At 37.1% G+C, this 16709-nt stretch overlaps 1 protein-coding gene across 1 annotated transcript in view; it reads right to left on the reverse strand.

Annotated features, from left to right (window-relative positions):
• Positions 1–16709, reverse strand: part of b4galt2 (UDP-Gal:betaGlcNAc beta 1,4- galactosyltransferase, polypeptide 2) — a 298457-nt gene that overhangs the window by 55608 nt on the left and 226140 nt on the right. Inside the window, exon 5 of the mRNA XM_059343966.1 lies at positions 3867–4054. Within this exon, the coding sequence (XP_059199949.1) occupies positions 3867–4054 (188 nt within the window). The remainder of the gene's footprint in view (positions 1–3866; positions 4055–16709) is intronic.

The raw sequence follows: 16709 nt of genomic DNA on the forward strand, positions 1-16709 counted from the left end.
TAATCTCATAATTGCCCCAACATGGCATTAAGGCCTTGAGGAGAATGAATGTGACAAAGAGAAGATGAGAAAAGAGGAAATAAAGAGACAATGAAATGATGGAGGAGTTCACCAGACATGAATATGAGCATGTGTGTGCAGACGGTGGACAAAAGAAGGCGGACAGGCATTTTATTTCGTCTTCAAATTCGTGAGACCAGTGGAGTGGGACGGACGGCAGCTGTGAGTGTCATGACAGCCGCCTGCAGTCTAACCACAGGCTGATGCAATGTGTGTACATGTGTGTGTGTTTGTGTGTGTTTGTGTGTACATGTGTGTGTCTATTCCGGATGGTATGTGTTGTCAAAAGAATGACAGCTCCCTGTTGAAAGATGACAAGAAGAAAGTAATGAGACCGTATGTTTCTGCGTAAATTCTCCCACAAACAATATGGTGAGGTGTGTAGTGTGTGTGTGTGTGTGTGTGTGATTAAAAAAGACACATGCCAGTGGAGAAGAAGATGAAATAGAGACAATGGAAATCTGATTAACTACATGTTTATTTTGAGAAATTAAGGTCTAAATTTACTTTTTTTTAAGTCCCAAAACTTTGACAAAGACATGTCCCTAGTAAAGCATTGCAAACAGCTCACGAGAAATTGCTTTTTTCAACTGAGAAAAATCTCCAAACTCAGGAAAATGGTGTCGCATAATGACTTAGAAATCATTATACATGCATTTGTGTCTTCTCGGCTAGACTACTGCAATAGTTTGTTTTCATGTCTTAACGAAAATGAGCTGTCGCGTCTGCAATTAGTACAGAACTCTGCAGCGAGAATTCTGACCTGCACACATAGGTGGTCTCACATATCCCCTGTTCTTAAAGCCTTACATTGGCTCCCTGTCTCCTTTAGAATACATTTTAAAATTCCGGTTTTAACATTCAGAGCCTTACATGGCCAGGCTCCACCCTACATATGCAACCTGATAAATTGATTAATTGTTTCAGGACTGCTATGGTTGTTTAAATTGCTGTTGTTTTGGTCTTTTAAAACTTGTATGTACATTTTTATGTTATGTGTATGATTTTTATGTGAAGCACTTCTGTCTGTGAAAGGTGCTATATAAATAAAGTTTACTTACTTACAAGTACTAGACTGAGGATGCACAAAAACTCTTACAAAAAAAGTAAACATTATTTTGATTATTTCCCAGAAGAAGTATGATAATCATCATCAAATGCTAACTCTTAAACACCACTGAAATAGAGGCATGACGGAAATTTGCTCTGCAAATGAGCTGTAGCACACTCATAATGTGTTCACCCAGGGAACAAGTGTTTAGACATCCACAGAGTCTTTATAATATAACGGTAACATACATTACATAAGGTCCTTGAAGAGACGATAATTTGTGAAATGTTTTTGAAAGAGTGTGAAATGGACTTGAAGGTGACCCTTCCCTCTCAGAGAGCTGTCAGGTGCTGCGAGGTGCTGAAGTAATGGAATAGCACTTAATGTGACCTGACTTTCACTGGCAATGTTTTCACCGTTTGTCAACAAAGAAATGCTGCTTTTACATTTGAGAGCTGCTAATGTTGTCTTCCTGAAAAAAATACAAAATTTACTCTTTGCTCCAAATCACCTTCATGATGATTAAATGGACCAAAATGTAATCAGTCCTTTGTTTGTTCCTTGCTTGCTGACTTTTTTCTTTTAATTTGGAAGCTTCCTAAATACTAAAACTGACAAACGAAAAAGTTTGCAGGCTGAATCGAACCGCTTTGACCTTGGGAACCAATTTTCTCAATGATCTGATTTCTACACCAGCAATTAAGAACAATCAATCTTGTGACCTTCCACTCACTCAAAACACCTTTTTATCACGCTTTTTCTTTATTTTCTAGCAGCCAAAAAAAACTTGTTAGGTCTTTACTGATTCATTGCTAATAAGAAATGTTAGCTACAACCCTGCTTACCACCTGGTGTTGTATTTGTTGCCAGATAGCATTAGCTTATTGAGCAGTATATCAGGGAGCTGCTGCAGCCCCTGAGGGGTTTCCGGCAGGATAACTCTTGTGGAATGACAGCTCTTGGATTGGATAGGTCACATTCGCCGGCCATGTTTAGGCCATTAATCAATGCTTCTGGTGCTTTTAGATAATTAAGGCCAGGTGTGGTGTCGTTATGCAAAAAGTCGAAAACTAAAACAGGACACTAGCATTCAGTTCTGACTGTAAGGATGCAGGAAACTGTGGAGCTATTTTGGAATACATGCAAGAGAATTTGGACTTTTAAACCTTCACATTTTCTTTCAAACTTTCACTCTGTGTACTGTGTGTTTTTAAGGTAAAGTTTTCAGAGTCTAATTAGTGGATTTGCCAGTGAAGAAGTCAGCACCTCGCTGATATAAAATGTGGAAAACACACTGAGTTCCTGCAGAAACAGTCAGTGCAGCACACTGATCCGCAACAAGCTAGTCGAGCAGGTCCAGTTTTCAAATTCTGTCTTCAAAGTTAACAAGGATGTTCTGCAGAATCTGCAGTCGAGACTTGTTAGTAACGCTTTGCATCATGTGGTCTTGTTAGGACTACACAAGTATGACCAAATAGAAATTGGCAGCAGTGAACTGTGGTGCATTTTCATGCTAATTTAAGCTTCAGACAAGGATTTCAAAGTATAATGAGATTTAGTCAAATTAAATACAGTACCGCACTGTCTATTGTCTGTCAGAACACACACTGTCGGCCATCTCTAATTTGTTTTTGTTTGGAAGCCAAATGCATATTAAATTCTACATATTCATGTTGTAAAAAGTGTTCAGTAATACATAGTAATATTTTGAGCAGAAAGGCAGGTGCAGAAGCCACCTGCAAAAACCTTTTTTTCCGATAGAGTGGCTCTGTAAGCTGTCGTCAATGTGTGTGTATGTGCAACTTTATTATTTTCCCATTAAGTTGGATTACTAATAAACTGAGATGGGCTTCAAAGAGGCTGAAGTTTTTCTAAGCACCAGGACTTAGAAACCTTTGCTATAGAAGCTGGGTACCCTGCTCAGGGGTGCATTAACATCACTGGAGGCCCCTGGGCTCCAGAAATGTATGAGGGTTCCCATCACTTAGTGGTTGACACACTATTTATTTATGTTGTTTGATTCTCTTCCTTTTCTGAGCGCTAACTAGGCTATATGTCATTGTCTTGCCTGTCACTTTGTGTGCCGTCTACTTAGCTGCGTGTTGGATATACAGCTGCATCTCAGTACATTAGAACAGTAGTTCTCAACCTTTTTGAGTCGCGACCCCCAATTTAACATGCATGTTGTCCGCGACCCCCACTCACTGAACAGAATCTCACACGCACAGTTCAGATCACCCTAAAAAGAAACAAAATGACCAACAAAAGTAAACGAAATGACCAGAAAAGACACAAAATGACCAAAAAAAGACACAAAATGACCAAAAAAAGGCACAAATTGACCAAAAAAGACACAAAATGACCCAAAAAAGACACAAAATGACCAAAAAAGACACAAAATGACCAAAAAAAGGCACAAATTGACCAAAAAAGAGACAAAATGACCAAAAAAAGACACAAAATGACCAAAAAAAGACACAAATTGACCAAAAAAGACACAAAATGACAAAAAAAGACACAAAATGACCAAAAAAAGACACAAATTGACCAAAAACAGGAAACAAAATGACCAAAAAAGACCAAAAAAAAACAGGTCCCGACCCCAAGGTTGAGAATAGCTGCATTATTCTACATAATTATTATGGTGGAGGCCTTGGGGCTGTAGGCCCAGGTTAGCCCGTTCATTAATGCGCCCCTGACCACGCTCCCTCTTCAGCACTTAAATTATACGGCAATATTAAATCCATTCCCTCACCTGAAGCCGAACTTGTCCATGGCGATGGCGAAGTGCCGGGGCTGGTCGTAGCAGTGGTAGAGGTTGCGGTCGTCCATGGGGATCAGGTCCACGTCACTAAAGATGAAGCAGTCGTACTCTGCGTCCTTCAGAGCCTCTGTGTAGCCAACATTCAACAACTTGGCACGGTTGAAGGTGTCCTCTCCCAACTGCAAGAAACACACAACAACAAAGATCGTTATGAACATTGTGAATGAAGAGGGCAGATAATGTACAAACCCCATTCCAGAAAAGCTGTCTTAAATGGCAACGAAACATATTTTGAACATACACTACCGGTCAAAAGTTTTAGAACACCCCAATTTTTCCAGTTTTTTATTGAAATTCAAGCAGTTCAAGTCAAATGAACAGCTTGAAAGGGTACAAAGGTAAGTGGTGAACTGCCAGAGGTAAATAAAAAAAGGTAAGCTTAACCAAAACTGGAAAATAATGTACATTTCAGAATTATACAAGTAGGCCTTTTTCAGGGAACAAGAAATGGGTTAACAACTTAACTCTATGGAGTCTTGGGCTATTTTGTCCATTTTTGAATTCTTTTCATGTCTCTGTAAGTCATTTTGTGTCTTTTGGTGTCTTTTTTTAGTCCTTTAGTCCAACATAAAATGTGATTTTGAATCTTTTTTTTAACTTTCAAACACTATCATGCTCAATAAAGAATTTTAAATGTTGCAAATGTGCATTAATTTCAGAGTACACTGAGACATTAAACTGCATCATTTTCAATTAAATTCTGGAAAAGTTGGTGTGTTCTAAAACTTTTGACCGGTAGTGTATATTCCTTTGGAAACTGTGCAAAGACAATACCCTACAAAGCCAAACTGCTGTAACTATGCAAGGGGTAATATTGAGAAAAACTGCTTTAAAGTTTTTAGTGTTTTTTAATTGGCCAGCCAAATGGGTTATAGATAGGTCAGTGACATATATTGATGATTATGCTAAAAATCATGACGATTTATTTGTCCTTTTCCCCCAGAAATGTAGCTAGTGCACTCTGGTTTTGCTGTAAAAGGTTCTAATAGTAACGCAAGAACAGAGTGCAGTAACTACAATGTTGTTGTCTTCTTTCAGCTTTTATATTTTGGTTTTCAGTGGATAAACATTCTCAAACTGATTTTGTTACGAGTCTATTTAAAAGTGTTTAACAACTCTATTCAAAGATTTGTGTATTTGATACTTAACAGTATAAAGTAATGTTATTAGTCTTAATATAATTTTATCTCACTTTTTTACTTAATCACTATCTAGATAATAATTTCCCTATCAAATAAACTCATAATTTCTATTATTCTTGTCTTCACTATTCAACACAATGAAGAAATATAAGGCTACACTGTGAAGTTATTGCGCTCTGCTTTGGTTTTGAGTCGGATTTTGGAGTTACTGAAATTTTTATGTCATTATTTTTCTGAAATAAAGCTAATTTCAAATCTTAAACTTTGTCACAAGATAAAACCGACATCATAGAGTTCATTTTTAGTTATAACCTATTTTATACAGTCTATGGTTATAACTCAATTTCAACCAAAAATGTAGTTACTGCAGTTAGGTTTTGTAAGGCAGTATATATTTAATTTTCAAACTGAAATTTGTAAATATACACTCTCATTTGTTGTTATTGCTGCAGAAATTGGTAGGAAGAAGTTTGCTAACAAGCTAACGAAACAGCTAGCTGCATTAGCTACCAATGAAGCTAGCAAAAACAGCTAATTCAGGGGGCTTTTCTCTGCCCGTTTGGACTCAGACACGTTTTAAATGATTTTCTTAATTCTAACTTTCCATAAAGCTCCAGAAAGTGCTGCTTTCCCCAGGAAATGCTTTATCAGTGACATGTTTCCCAAATACACTACTGGTCAAAAGTTTTAGAACACACCATCTTTTCCAGAATTTAATTGAAAATTATGCAGTTTAATGTCTCAGTGTACTCTGAAATTAATGCACATTTGCAACATTTAAAATTCTTTATTGAGTATGATAGTGTTTTGAAAGTAAAAAAAAGATTCAAAATTACATTTTATGTTGGACTAAAGGACTAAAAAAAGACACAAAATGACCAAAAAATGACACCAAAAGACACAAAATGACTAAAAAAGACACAAAATGACCAAAAAAAGACACAAAATGACTTACAAAGACATGAAAAGAATTCAAAAATGGACAAAATAGCCCAAGATTCCATAGAGTTAAGTTGTTAATCCATTTCTTGTTCCCTGAAAAAAAGGCCTACTTGTATAATTCTGAAATGTACATTATTTTTCAGTTTTGGTTAAGCTTACCTTTTTTTATTTACCTCTGGCAGTTCACCACTTACCTTTGTACCCTTTCAAGCTGTTCATTTGACTTGAACTGCTTGAATTTCAATAAAAAACTGGAAAAATTGGGGTGTTCTAAAACTTTTGACCGGTAGTGTATCTTTTAAAAAATGCAGAGTTAGCATGGCCGATCGTCAGAATTGCCAGAATTAGTAAAGGATCCAGGTTTGAAAGTAACAGAATTAGTCTCTAACAAAGCCAAACAGGTCGTCATCTGCTAAGGCAATGCTTAGTTTCAGAGCATCATTGAACATCAGTATTTAATGAGTGCAGTTCTGCTGTGTGTATTTATCTCTACAGGCAGTATGAATTGATGTTGGTATTGACATCCAGAGAGCTGGCTGCTGCAGTGAAATACATCTGTTTTTCACTCTCTGCTTTTCCCAGGTTCAACACTTTGGCTAAGATAAATGCATTCTTGCCAAGCAGCACAGCGGGGTAAGATAGTCGAGGTTAATATATATGACAGTTATAAATTCAATAATGCACAAGGAATTTTATATCTCTTTCTGCAGAGCCGTGGTGCAACAGCTTGGCTCAGTGAAATCCTTGTCAAGCTGCAGGGAGGTCAGCGAGCAAGAAGTGAAGCTACTGTGCAACCTGACACTCTTTGGCAGACACTTTTCTGACGCACGTCGACAGTCCATCCTCCTCAAATACTCCCTGAATTTATTCCACTTTTTATGACAAGTACAGCAAGGAAGCTCAGGAAGCAGATAGAGAGACAGAAATGTGCTGTCCAAAAGCCAGATATGAATTCAAACCCTTTGTGCTGTCAGTACCTGGTACATGCATTAACAGACTGAGTCATCAGGACAATTTCCCCCTCAGGAAACACTTTTATTCACTTTCACCGTACACCTTGTCCATTTACTTGAGTACAAATGGCCTCATGTCCCTTAGCAAGTGCACGTACACTCTTTATATGCGTAGTAGCATCTGCCAAAATGAATCATTATGATGATAAATTAATCATTTATAGGACCAATGTGTAGGATTTAGTGATGAGCAGGTGGCATTGTGCATGACAGCCTCATCAGACAGTGGAGGAATGTGTGTGTGAATGCTGGCATGTGTTGAAAAGTGCTTGAAATGGTCCTTAAGAGTAGAAAAGCTTTTTTTATACACATTTCTTTAAGTTCCATTTCTGGAAAATAGATCCCCCTAAATCAGACCTGGGCATTGGATGAGATTGCATGAGATTACCAAGAAATTAGAAATCAATATAACCGCAGTGCTTTTATTTTGAAAAAAAAAATAGCAAACATGATCATTAGCACTAGAGCTAACAAGCATTTTTACTATAGTTAAGACAACAAATATAGCCACTAATATGTATGGCAGAATAAAATAAACTCTAACAAACCTTGTCTCCCTGTCAATCAGCCACTATAGAATCAACTTTATATGAATTACGACGCACTCGTTATTATTTACCATTCGTTTTTTCATTTAACCGCTCTACCGGTTATTTCCTGTCACTACCTTTCAAAATTAAAGCACCCGTTTTACACTGGACGACACCTTTTTAAAATAAAAGCATCACAACATTGTAAAACACCTTGAAAATGTACAAACATGAAAAACCAGCTATATAATACAAAAACACCAATAGGAACCTTGCTAAAGGTCATTTACAGTTGTGTTTAAAATAAATGGAAAAGTGATATAGTGATTGGAGTATTTACTACTTTTTACTTGATTTACTCCACATTAACAGTCTCATCATAACATGCGTTCCTATCAGTAGCAGCTCAAAACCAGATAATTTACTGTATTTCATAAAGCGGTTAAATTAATATTGAGCAGAATTTAGTTCAGAGTTTTGGTCCGGCCCCTTCAACCTTCGTGGTATTGGTCATGTGGCCCCTTGGGAAAATTAATTGCCCACCCCTGGCCTAAATCCTACACACTGCTCCCTTAAGTCACTACAAAAGCAACAAAATAGAGAGAAAACACAAGAAAAACCCCTTCAAACAAGAAGCATCAAATCATTCATGGCGACAGGACCGATCTCTCTTATAAAACACTTTCAGGTTGAGTTAAAATGATCCCAGTCAGGATCCAGTTTGAGTTCTGCATGTAAGGAATTCCACATGATGGTCCCCGAACAGAAAAAGCTGTTAGTCCAAATGAGGATTTAAATAAGGTCACTTTAATTAAGCTTCTTTTACAGTAGAAATAGCGAGCTGCAAAAAGAAACCTGCTGTATTTACACTGAAAAATGAGTTTTCATGACTGTAATGTAGATTTTCATGCAAATCTGACTCGTGTAGTTCTGTTAAATCCTTATGCAAAACCTCTGAGACGCGCGGGGCCCCACATGACAAGATTACATGTTTATGCAGATGTGACTGCGTCCCAGTGCGGAGCTTCATTCCTCATTGCATGAAAAAAAAAAGGAGCCAGTTTGATGAATGTATCAGTAACTACAGTATGTAGCTGAACAATGAACTACTGTTACACATTTCCTGCAGTCACATATTCCTTGGCCTTTAGGGAAAACCACCCACTTTTGACAGCACAGTGACTCTATGAGATGATTATTGCATCTACTGGCTGTCTTCACTTCTGCTTTTTTTGGAGGCACACTTGCTTCCACACCGGTGCATTATCTGTTCGGACCGACCGTGAATCAAATACAATGCGTAATCCCCCTGGTAAACCCACTAATACCTGAGATTTGAGAGCATAATCCCCTGTGAAGGTAACAAAAAAATCTATTGTCACAAATCCACTAGGGCTCCAAATATCAGCTGAAGTGGTCCTCTGTCTGTTTTTTTTTTGTAACAACAGTCTGTTCAGTGGGTCGGAACAACATCACATGAGGTTAGGAGAGCAAAATGTGTCCAATATTGGCCCAGAGCAACCTGGTCTCACAGGAATCCGTGAAATAGCAGAATAGAAATAGAATCACTCATTTTACAGAAATTTACTCAAGGGTTTGACTTCTTTTTTACAAGTACGACTCCTGTTAAAAAAATATGAACTATTCCTTTAACCATTAATCAGACAAAGAACTATTTGGTAACTTCAGGTAACATTTCGAGAAAAAAGTTGCAAATTTACTAGATTAAAGTGGCAAATCTACAAGAAAAAAAGTTGCAGATTTAAGAGATTTAAAGTGGCAAATCTGCGCAAAAAAAGTTGCAGATTTACGAGAAAAAAGTGGGTAAAAAGCAACTTTTTTCTCACAGATTCACCACTTTAAATCTCATAAATCTGCACATTTTTTTCTCATAGATGAACCTGGTCTCACAGGAATCCGTGAAATAGCCACGGATTCGCTTAACTCAAAATCCGTGGAATAGCCACGGAATCACTCAAATTTCTGTGAAACTGACACGGATTTCGCTACAATGCAAGTTAATGACAGTCATATCCCGTGGCTATTCCAACACACAAAGTGATTATGTACATTCACTGAGTGAATATTTAGAAAATAAAACATATATTTCTCGCTAGAAATGTGATCAAAATCCATTTTTATGCAGAAACTAAGTCAAAATATTGATTTTTCACTAAAAATGAGAGAACTGTCCGCCATGTTTTTTGTTCTGACCGCCGGGACCTTGAAAGTCACGTGACTTGGAACAAACCAATAGGAACAAATATTAACTTGCACTGTAGCGAAATCCGTGTCAGTTTCACGGAAATTTGAGTTATTCCGTGGCTATTTCACGGATTTCTGTGAGACCAGGTTCCCCAGAGAGCATGGGATGCCAGATCAGCAGCTGATATTTAAAAACCAAAAAGTAAAATTAACCTTATATAAGTGATATAATATTAAGTGGTTCTTGAAAAATAAATATATTTTCATGGAAGCTAATCAATGTACTGCTGTTGACTGGGGCAGCAGCAAGAAAAAAAGTCAATATCAGTTTAAGTGTACACTATATTTATAATATTTTCACAAAAATATTGCACGATCTAACGTATTGTTTGCACCGGCTCTCTGTTTTCCAAGTTACCACTAATATTTTGTGGGTTTGACACAAGATAAATCTTGACGAGCTGCTTTTTTTACTGCTAAGTTTTACTGTGAAAAATGAAAGATCCTTTTGTTTTTTCTCCCTCTCACCTAACTTCTGAAAGGTTTCATCTCAAAAGTGAACCGAGCATTCTTAATGTGCTGCAAGCTACAATCAATGTGGACACAGATTCTAATTTTCTTGAAAATATATGCATTAGTTTGTGTTTGAGAGAGAGAATGAGAACGAAAGTGAAAGACAGGAGAAGAAAAAAAGAGTGAGGGAGTGCAGGAGATGATCTCCTGTCCCTGCAGATGAGTGAATATATCTTTACAAAAAGCCAGCAGTCTTTTTGTGCTCCTAACCTCATTTAGCATTACTGCGGTCATTTTCTATTATTTTAATAAGACAACTGTGTGTGTGTGTGTGTGTGTGTGTGTGTGAGCATCTCGGCTTTATGGCGCTCTACATCTTCTCTAATCACTTCCTGCCATAAGCGAGTTCATATCACTGGCAGGATGTGAGGTAAACTGACAGCCATTATATTGGACAGGCCTTTTAAGGAGTGTGGGTAAACAGGCAACAGGATGAATGGAGACAGTGGTTTCAGGCTTGTGAGTGTTTAGGTGGGTGTGTATTTATAGCAGCTTTTTGTTCTTTTGTTGTGTGTTATTTGATTCAACTATTTGAATGGAATATTGATATTTACTCAATTTGTCAGGGGTTATATTTAAAACATTAATATACAAATGGAATATTGATATTTACTGATATTTTTCAGGGATTGTATTTGAAATATTAATATACAAAATGCAACACAAAAATTTCACAATATATTAATATTATTATGTTTTTTAATTGTAATTGGTTTAAATATAATTAATATAATTGTTTCTGTTGTTATTATTATTATTATTATTATTATCTAAGTGCTCACAATGAAAATGCAAAAGAAAAATCTTGCAAAATATTATTATTATCTTTAAATTATTTTTAAAATAATTGTTTTAGTATCATTATTATTATTATTATTATTATTATTATTATTATTAATAATAATAATAATAATAATATATTTTAATCTAAGTGCTCACAATGAAAATGCAAAAGAAAAATCTTGCAAAATATTATTATTATTATTATTATTTATAATAATAATAATAATAATAATACTATCAAAGTGCTTCACAATAAAAAAATGCATTAAAAAGGGTACATAGACAATAAAATAAAATAATATATAATAATATTAGGAATTAATTGACATAATTAGCAAAAAAGTCAAAATAATGACATTCATTAAAAAGTCTGATTAAATAATTAGGATTTTCAGCTATTATTTCAAAATGTGTCCATATTAAATAACCAGAAGCATATATAGAAGAGGAGGGTGCAGTCTTCCTCAAACCGGTCCATCTCCCACCACTCCATTGTTGAGTTTTTAAAAAATTGCTTGTTTTATTTTGTTGACGCAGTGTTTTCTGTGGACTCTGCATTTTCCCCTGCTGCCGGCTGCATTTTTCACCCCCTTCCTGCTTTAGGCTGTTGTTTCCTGACCAAAACCTGTCTCCATTTTTTTCTCACTCAGAATGCACTGGAAGAACTGCACAATTTGCCCACAGTGGCCCACAGGGGACAGTAAAACCGCTCATGTGTGAATATTTGACAAATCAACAAATTACATGTTGACAGGGTGAAATGTGGAAAGGGTACTCCAATTTAGCAGAAGGCGATTTTTGGCTCCACATTTGCAATTTCACAGGCATCTTTTAAATTTCAAGGACATTTCTGCTCCATTAGTTTTTGATCAGTCTGCACCCATAATGCACTGTGCATATGCATGAGAGCACGTTACAGCCTCGTGTGAATGAGTTTAGTGACAGGTGCGACAAGAGAAAAATATGCTTTCTTCAAGCTCACAGATATCTGCTGAAAGTATCAAAACACCCAGCACCTCACCCCTCAATTAAGTGTATTCATTCCCTTTACCTCCCCTCATTTGTCACATAATATATTCTTAATCCAAACAGGTCTCTGTCACAATGATGCTTCGTATTTGCAAACCGCCCCGCGCTGCAGGAATGCTCTGTAAATTAAATATTAGCCAGGACTGTTTGAATTCAGACAAAAGGCTCCAAACTACTGGCTTTTATTGGTGCATTGTGCAGGAATTGGCATTTATACATAATAGAAACCATTATGGGCAGATATAAAAAGATTTGGCAGATGCTTTGGTCCAGAGTAAGTTACAATCAATGCATATAGCCTCCATATGAAAGAAGTGTATCCCTCAAGCAAACTATAAACATCACTTCCATGTTAGAGTCTCATTATTATCAATTATTTAGTTTATTAAATATACTGCTCAGTTGTTGGCCTGAGTTTTAACACCAAACCAAACTGTTGCTTGACAGTGATTCATCTACCTGCTTTTCATATCCCTTTTTGGATTTGTATGTATACCCGACCAAAGACCAAGACATCATTTTATTGGTTAATGGATCCTCATACAACAGTTCATATGATATCTTATGAAAAATAATCCATTTTTTAAACCTCTTCCTGGTTAGTCAGAACCGTTTTAATCAACAAAACCACATGGTTAGATTCAGAAAAGATTATGATTCGGGTTAAAATAGTTACATGGGAAGTTAAATGTGTGAGTTATGTAACAAAAGTCAACATAACTTTGGTTTCAAATGAGTTAAGAAGAGCGGTATCCTGGGTCAAAGCCCCCTGTTTGTTTGTTCCATCCATCCACTCTAACCTCCTCCCAACACGGACTGTGTTGCTCTTTATACCAGTAGTTCTCAACCTTTTTGAGTCGCGACCCCCAATTTAACATGCATGTTGTCCGCACTGAACACAATCTCACATGCACAGTTCGGATCAGCCAAAAAAGAAACAAAATGACCACAAAAAGGAAACAAAATGACCAAAAAAGACACAAAATGACCAGAAAAGACAGAACATGACGAAAAAGGGAAACAAAATGACCAAAAAAGACACAAATTGACCACAAAATGATAAAAAAAGACAAAATGATAAAAAAAAAAGACACAAAATGGCCTAAAAAGACACAAAATGGCGTTTTGTGTTGTTTTTTTTGTCATTTTGTGTCTTTTTTGGTAATTTTGTGTCTTTTTTTGGTAATTTTGTGTCTTTTTTTGGTCAATTTGTTTCTTTCTTTGGTCATTTTGTGTCTTTTTTTGGTCATTTTGTGTTCACTAGCTAGGAGCCGGCCTCAAGTGGCCGTTCATGGAACTGCAGGTTTTGGCACCTCTGCGTTGGCTTCATTTGGTTTTCATACCAAAACAATGAGCTGAAAGACGGTAAAATTTTCATTCGAACTCAGAGAAATACAGCTATAGTGACAAGCATCAGCTGGGAAAAACAGACTTCTGACTGGAAAACCACTGGGGTGAATCAACGACTGCCCGGGAAAATAGTGGTGGGGTAATTGAATGGAAAACACTCATCATGTGCTATCAAGGTGTCCAGTGGCTCCACTGCAGCAGCTCAGTGACTGACAGCAGGAGACTGGGCTGGTAGCTCCCTGTTGTGGTGGCTGGCAGCTCCTGGAAATGTCTTCAAGAAGAAATGTGTGTTTAGTCAATCCTGACGAGAAGGATCTCAACACTACCTCTGATGAGGTTCGGACCATCTGGAGCTGCTTATCAACTTCAGTGAAATCAACAATTAGCCAGAACAACCAGGCTGAAGATAAAACGGACTTCAAAAAAACAAACTGCCATCAGATTTTCTTCTGAAATATTCATGACAGTGATATCTCAGCTGTCTTGAAGTCTCAATGTGCACTTGAAACCTTTTTTTTTCTTTTTCCAAAAGATTTTTATATGCGTGTTAGAAATCCCTCTGCACACACACACACCTGTCGATTGTGATGGAAAGCGTAAGTCACGTCTCCTTTTAGAATTTCACAGCAAAGCAAAGATGTGAAAATTCTGGTTTGAAAACCTGTAGCTGGCTCACACTCAGAGAAACAGAAGCACAAATAGGAAACGTTGCACAACATTTCCACTTCTAGTTCAACAAAAATAGATTTGCACGATTTAGGGAAAGTGGCAGCGACTCTTACAAAAACTGGACATTCTAGATGTTATTTCAGAGGAATAAATCATGAGAACAGCTCTTGTTTTTCAGCCCTGTTGTTGGCTCCATGGAAGGTATCACTGATCCTCAAACCCACCCACATGAGGACCACTTCAGCTCGGGTTTTCCAGAGCCACTAATGGAGCTGTTTTCCACTCTTAGGCTCCGTTTACATGATGACGGTCTGAACAGAAGACGCAAAAGTGGCGTCACGTCTTCACTTTTTATTCCTCGTTTAGACAAGCGTTTTCAGGAGGAAATCTGCTGCATACGGTGACGCAAAAGTGTGTGAAATTGGATTGTATGCAGCCAGGCGGCATCACTTAAAGCCATAATGCAGAAGTTTTCACGCCACACATTTTCATCAGCTACTCCTTCCACAAAGTTCTCCTCCATCACTAGATCTCCCAGGTCTCCTCCAAAGCCGTCTGGCTCGCCTCTGATGAATTGCTGCATCCAGAATGTGATGGAGGTAATTCCAGATCCTTCTCTGTTCACTAATACTATCTGTACATATCCTGGACATTTGGTGGAAAGACTCCTGTAAGTTTATTAGAGCTGCCAGAGCAGCTTGAAGGTCCCACCATGGAAATAATCCCACGTTTCTTTATTTCCTGTCCTGGAGCATGTATGTGACGTAAACACATACGTGACGTGAGCAGATCAGATCAGAGTTTTGTGTCTTGTCAGTGTAGACGACACGCTACGGAGGAGAGGATTACACTTTTACACTTTGGAAGGTGGTTTCAGATTTTTGCGTTTTTAAGCCCCAAAAACGCCGTCACCGTCTAAACGAAAGGCACTTCTGATAATAATAATAATAATAATAATAATAATAATAATAATACATTTTATGTGTAAAGCACTTTTCATTGTTAAAAGCAATCTCAAGGTGCTACAGAGTACAACAAGATTAAAAACAGGTTAAAAGGCCAAAGCACAATGTTACATTTAATAAAAGGCTTTTCTAAAAAGAAAGGTTTTTAGGGCCTTTTTTAAAAATAATTGATAAAATATTTTGTTGTTTTTACCTGCAAGCGTCCTGGTGTAAACGGGGCCTTACTCAGCATTTAAACATCATTTATCATGCCCTGGTTGACCTGCCCCCATCCCTTCCAGGATTCCCCACTGCCACTGTAAGTTGCATCTTATCTAAAAGTTTAAGTGAAGTTTGTGAAGTCAAAGCTTCAGGAGACTAAAAGCTTTGTCGCATCAATAACAATAAATGAATGATTGATTGAAGCGGTGCATCTTTGTGCAGCATTGTGTTTTTTTCTTTTTTTTTCTTTACCTGCAGTGCATCCTGGAGGTTGAGAAGTTTTATATGTGTAAGTAAACTAATAACACTGAGATGATGTAGATTTATTCATTGAATTAACTCATCTGGAAAATGTATTTTATGTTAAAGAGAAGAAGAATGTGAAAGCAAGATGGCGACACAAAGCAAGCACAAAAAGGGCTGTCCTGCACCATCCTGTCTGTCCTGATAACAATGTTTGTTGTGATGGCAATAAAATAAACTTTAAATTAACTGACTTATTTTGAGGTGTCAGTGTCACATTTCACCTCCTTTGCATCCCCCTCTGACTCTAACTGATCACTGCACTGTTTCTGTGGTGCAACACATTATTACATAACAAGAGAAAGTAAAGAAGGAGCAGTGGGCATGGACGGATTATGAGACAATGGACCCCTGGACAAAGACCCGCCGCCTCTCCTACATAGGACACATAGATGGTTTTTGTAATCGTTTTGGTCTTCTTTTTTTTTCACAAGTATTTCTTTGTATGTGGTCGTTTTGCCACTTTGTTGTTTGTCATTTTGTGTCTCTTTGTAGTTATTTTGCATCTATTTGTAGCTGCTTTGTGTCTCTTTGTGGTTGTTTTGTCCTTTTTCATGGCTGTTGTGAGGTCTTTGTGGTCTGTTTTTGGTTGCAGACATTTTGCATGTCTTTGTAGTTGTTGTTGTGTCTTTGTAGCCATTTTATATTTCTTTGTGGTCATTTTGAGGCTCTTCCTGGTTGCCACTTTGAGTGATACTTTAAGGTTAAAAGCCATGGTATAATTCATCCAACCCATGATATGGAAAGTATTTTTTTTATAAGGATATATTAATTACAATGCACATATATATATATATATATATATATATATACATATATACATTTGGAACCCTTAAATTTGTTTTTTAATACGTGTACTGAGTGTGAGAATTTGTGGTTAAGAAAATAAACTTTTCAGTGTTCTCTGGAGCAGTAGTTTACAACCTTTTTGAGTTGCGACCCCCAATTTAACATGCATGTTGTCCGCGACCCCCGCTCACTGAACAGAATCTCACACGTACAGTTCAGATCACCCAAAAAAGAAACAAAATGACCAAAAAAAAAACAAAAAGACCAAAAAAAGGAAACA

The sequence above is a fragment of the Centropristis striata genome, chromosome 11, assembly GCF_030273125.1.
Source record: "Centropristis striata isolate RG_2023a ecotype Rhode Island chromosome 11, C.striata_1.0, whole genome shotgun sequence".
Taxonomy (NCBI): Eukaryota; Metazoa; Chordata; class Actinopteri; order Perciformes; family Serranidae; genus Centropristis; species Centropristis striata.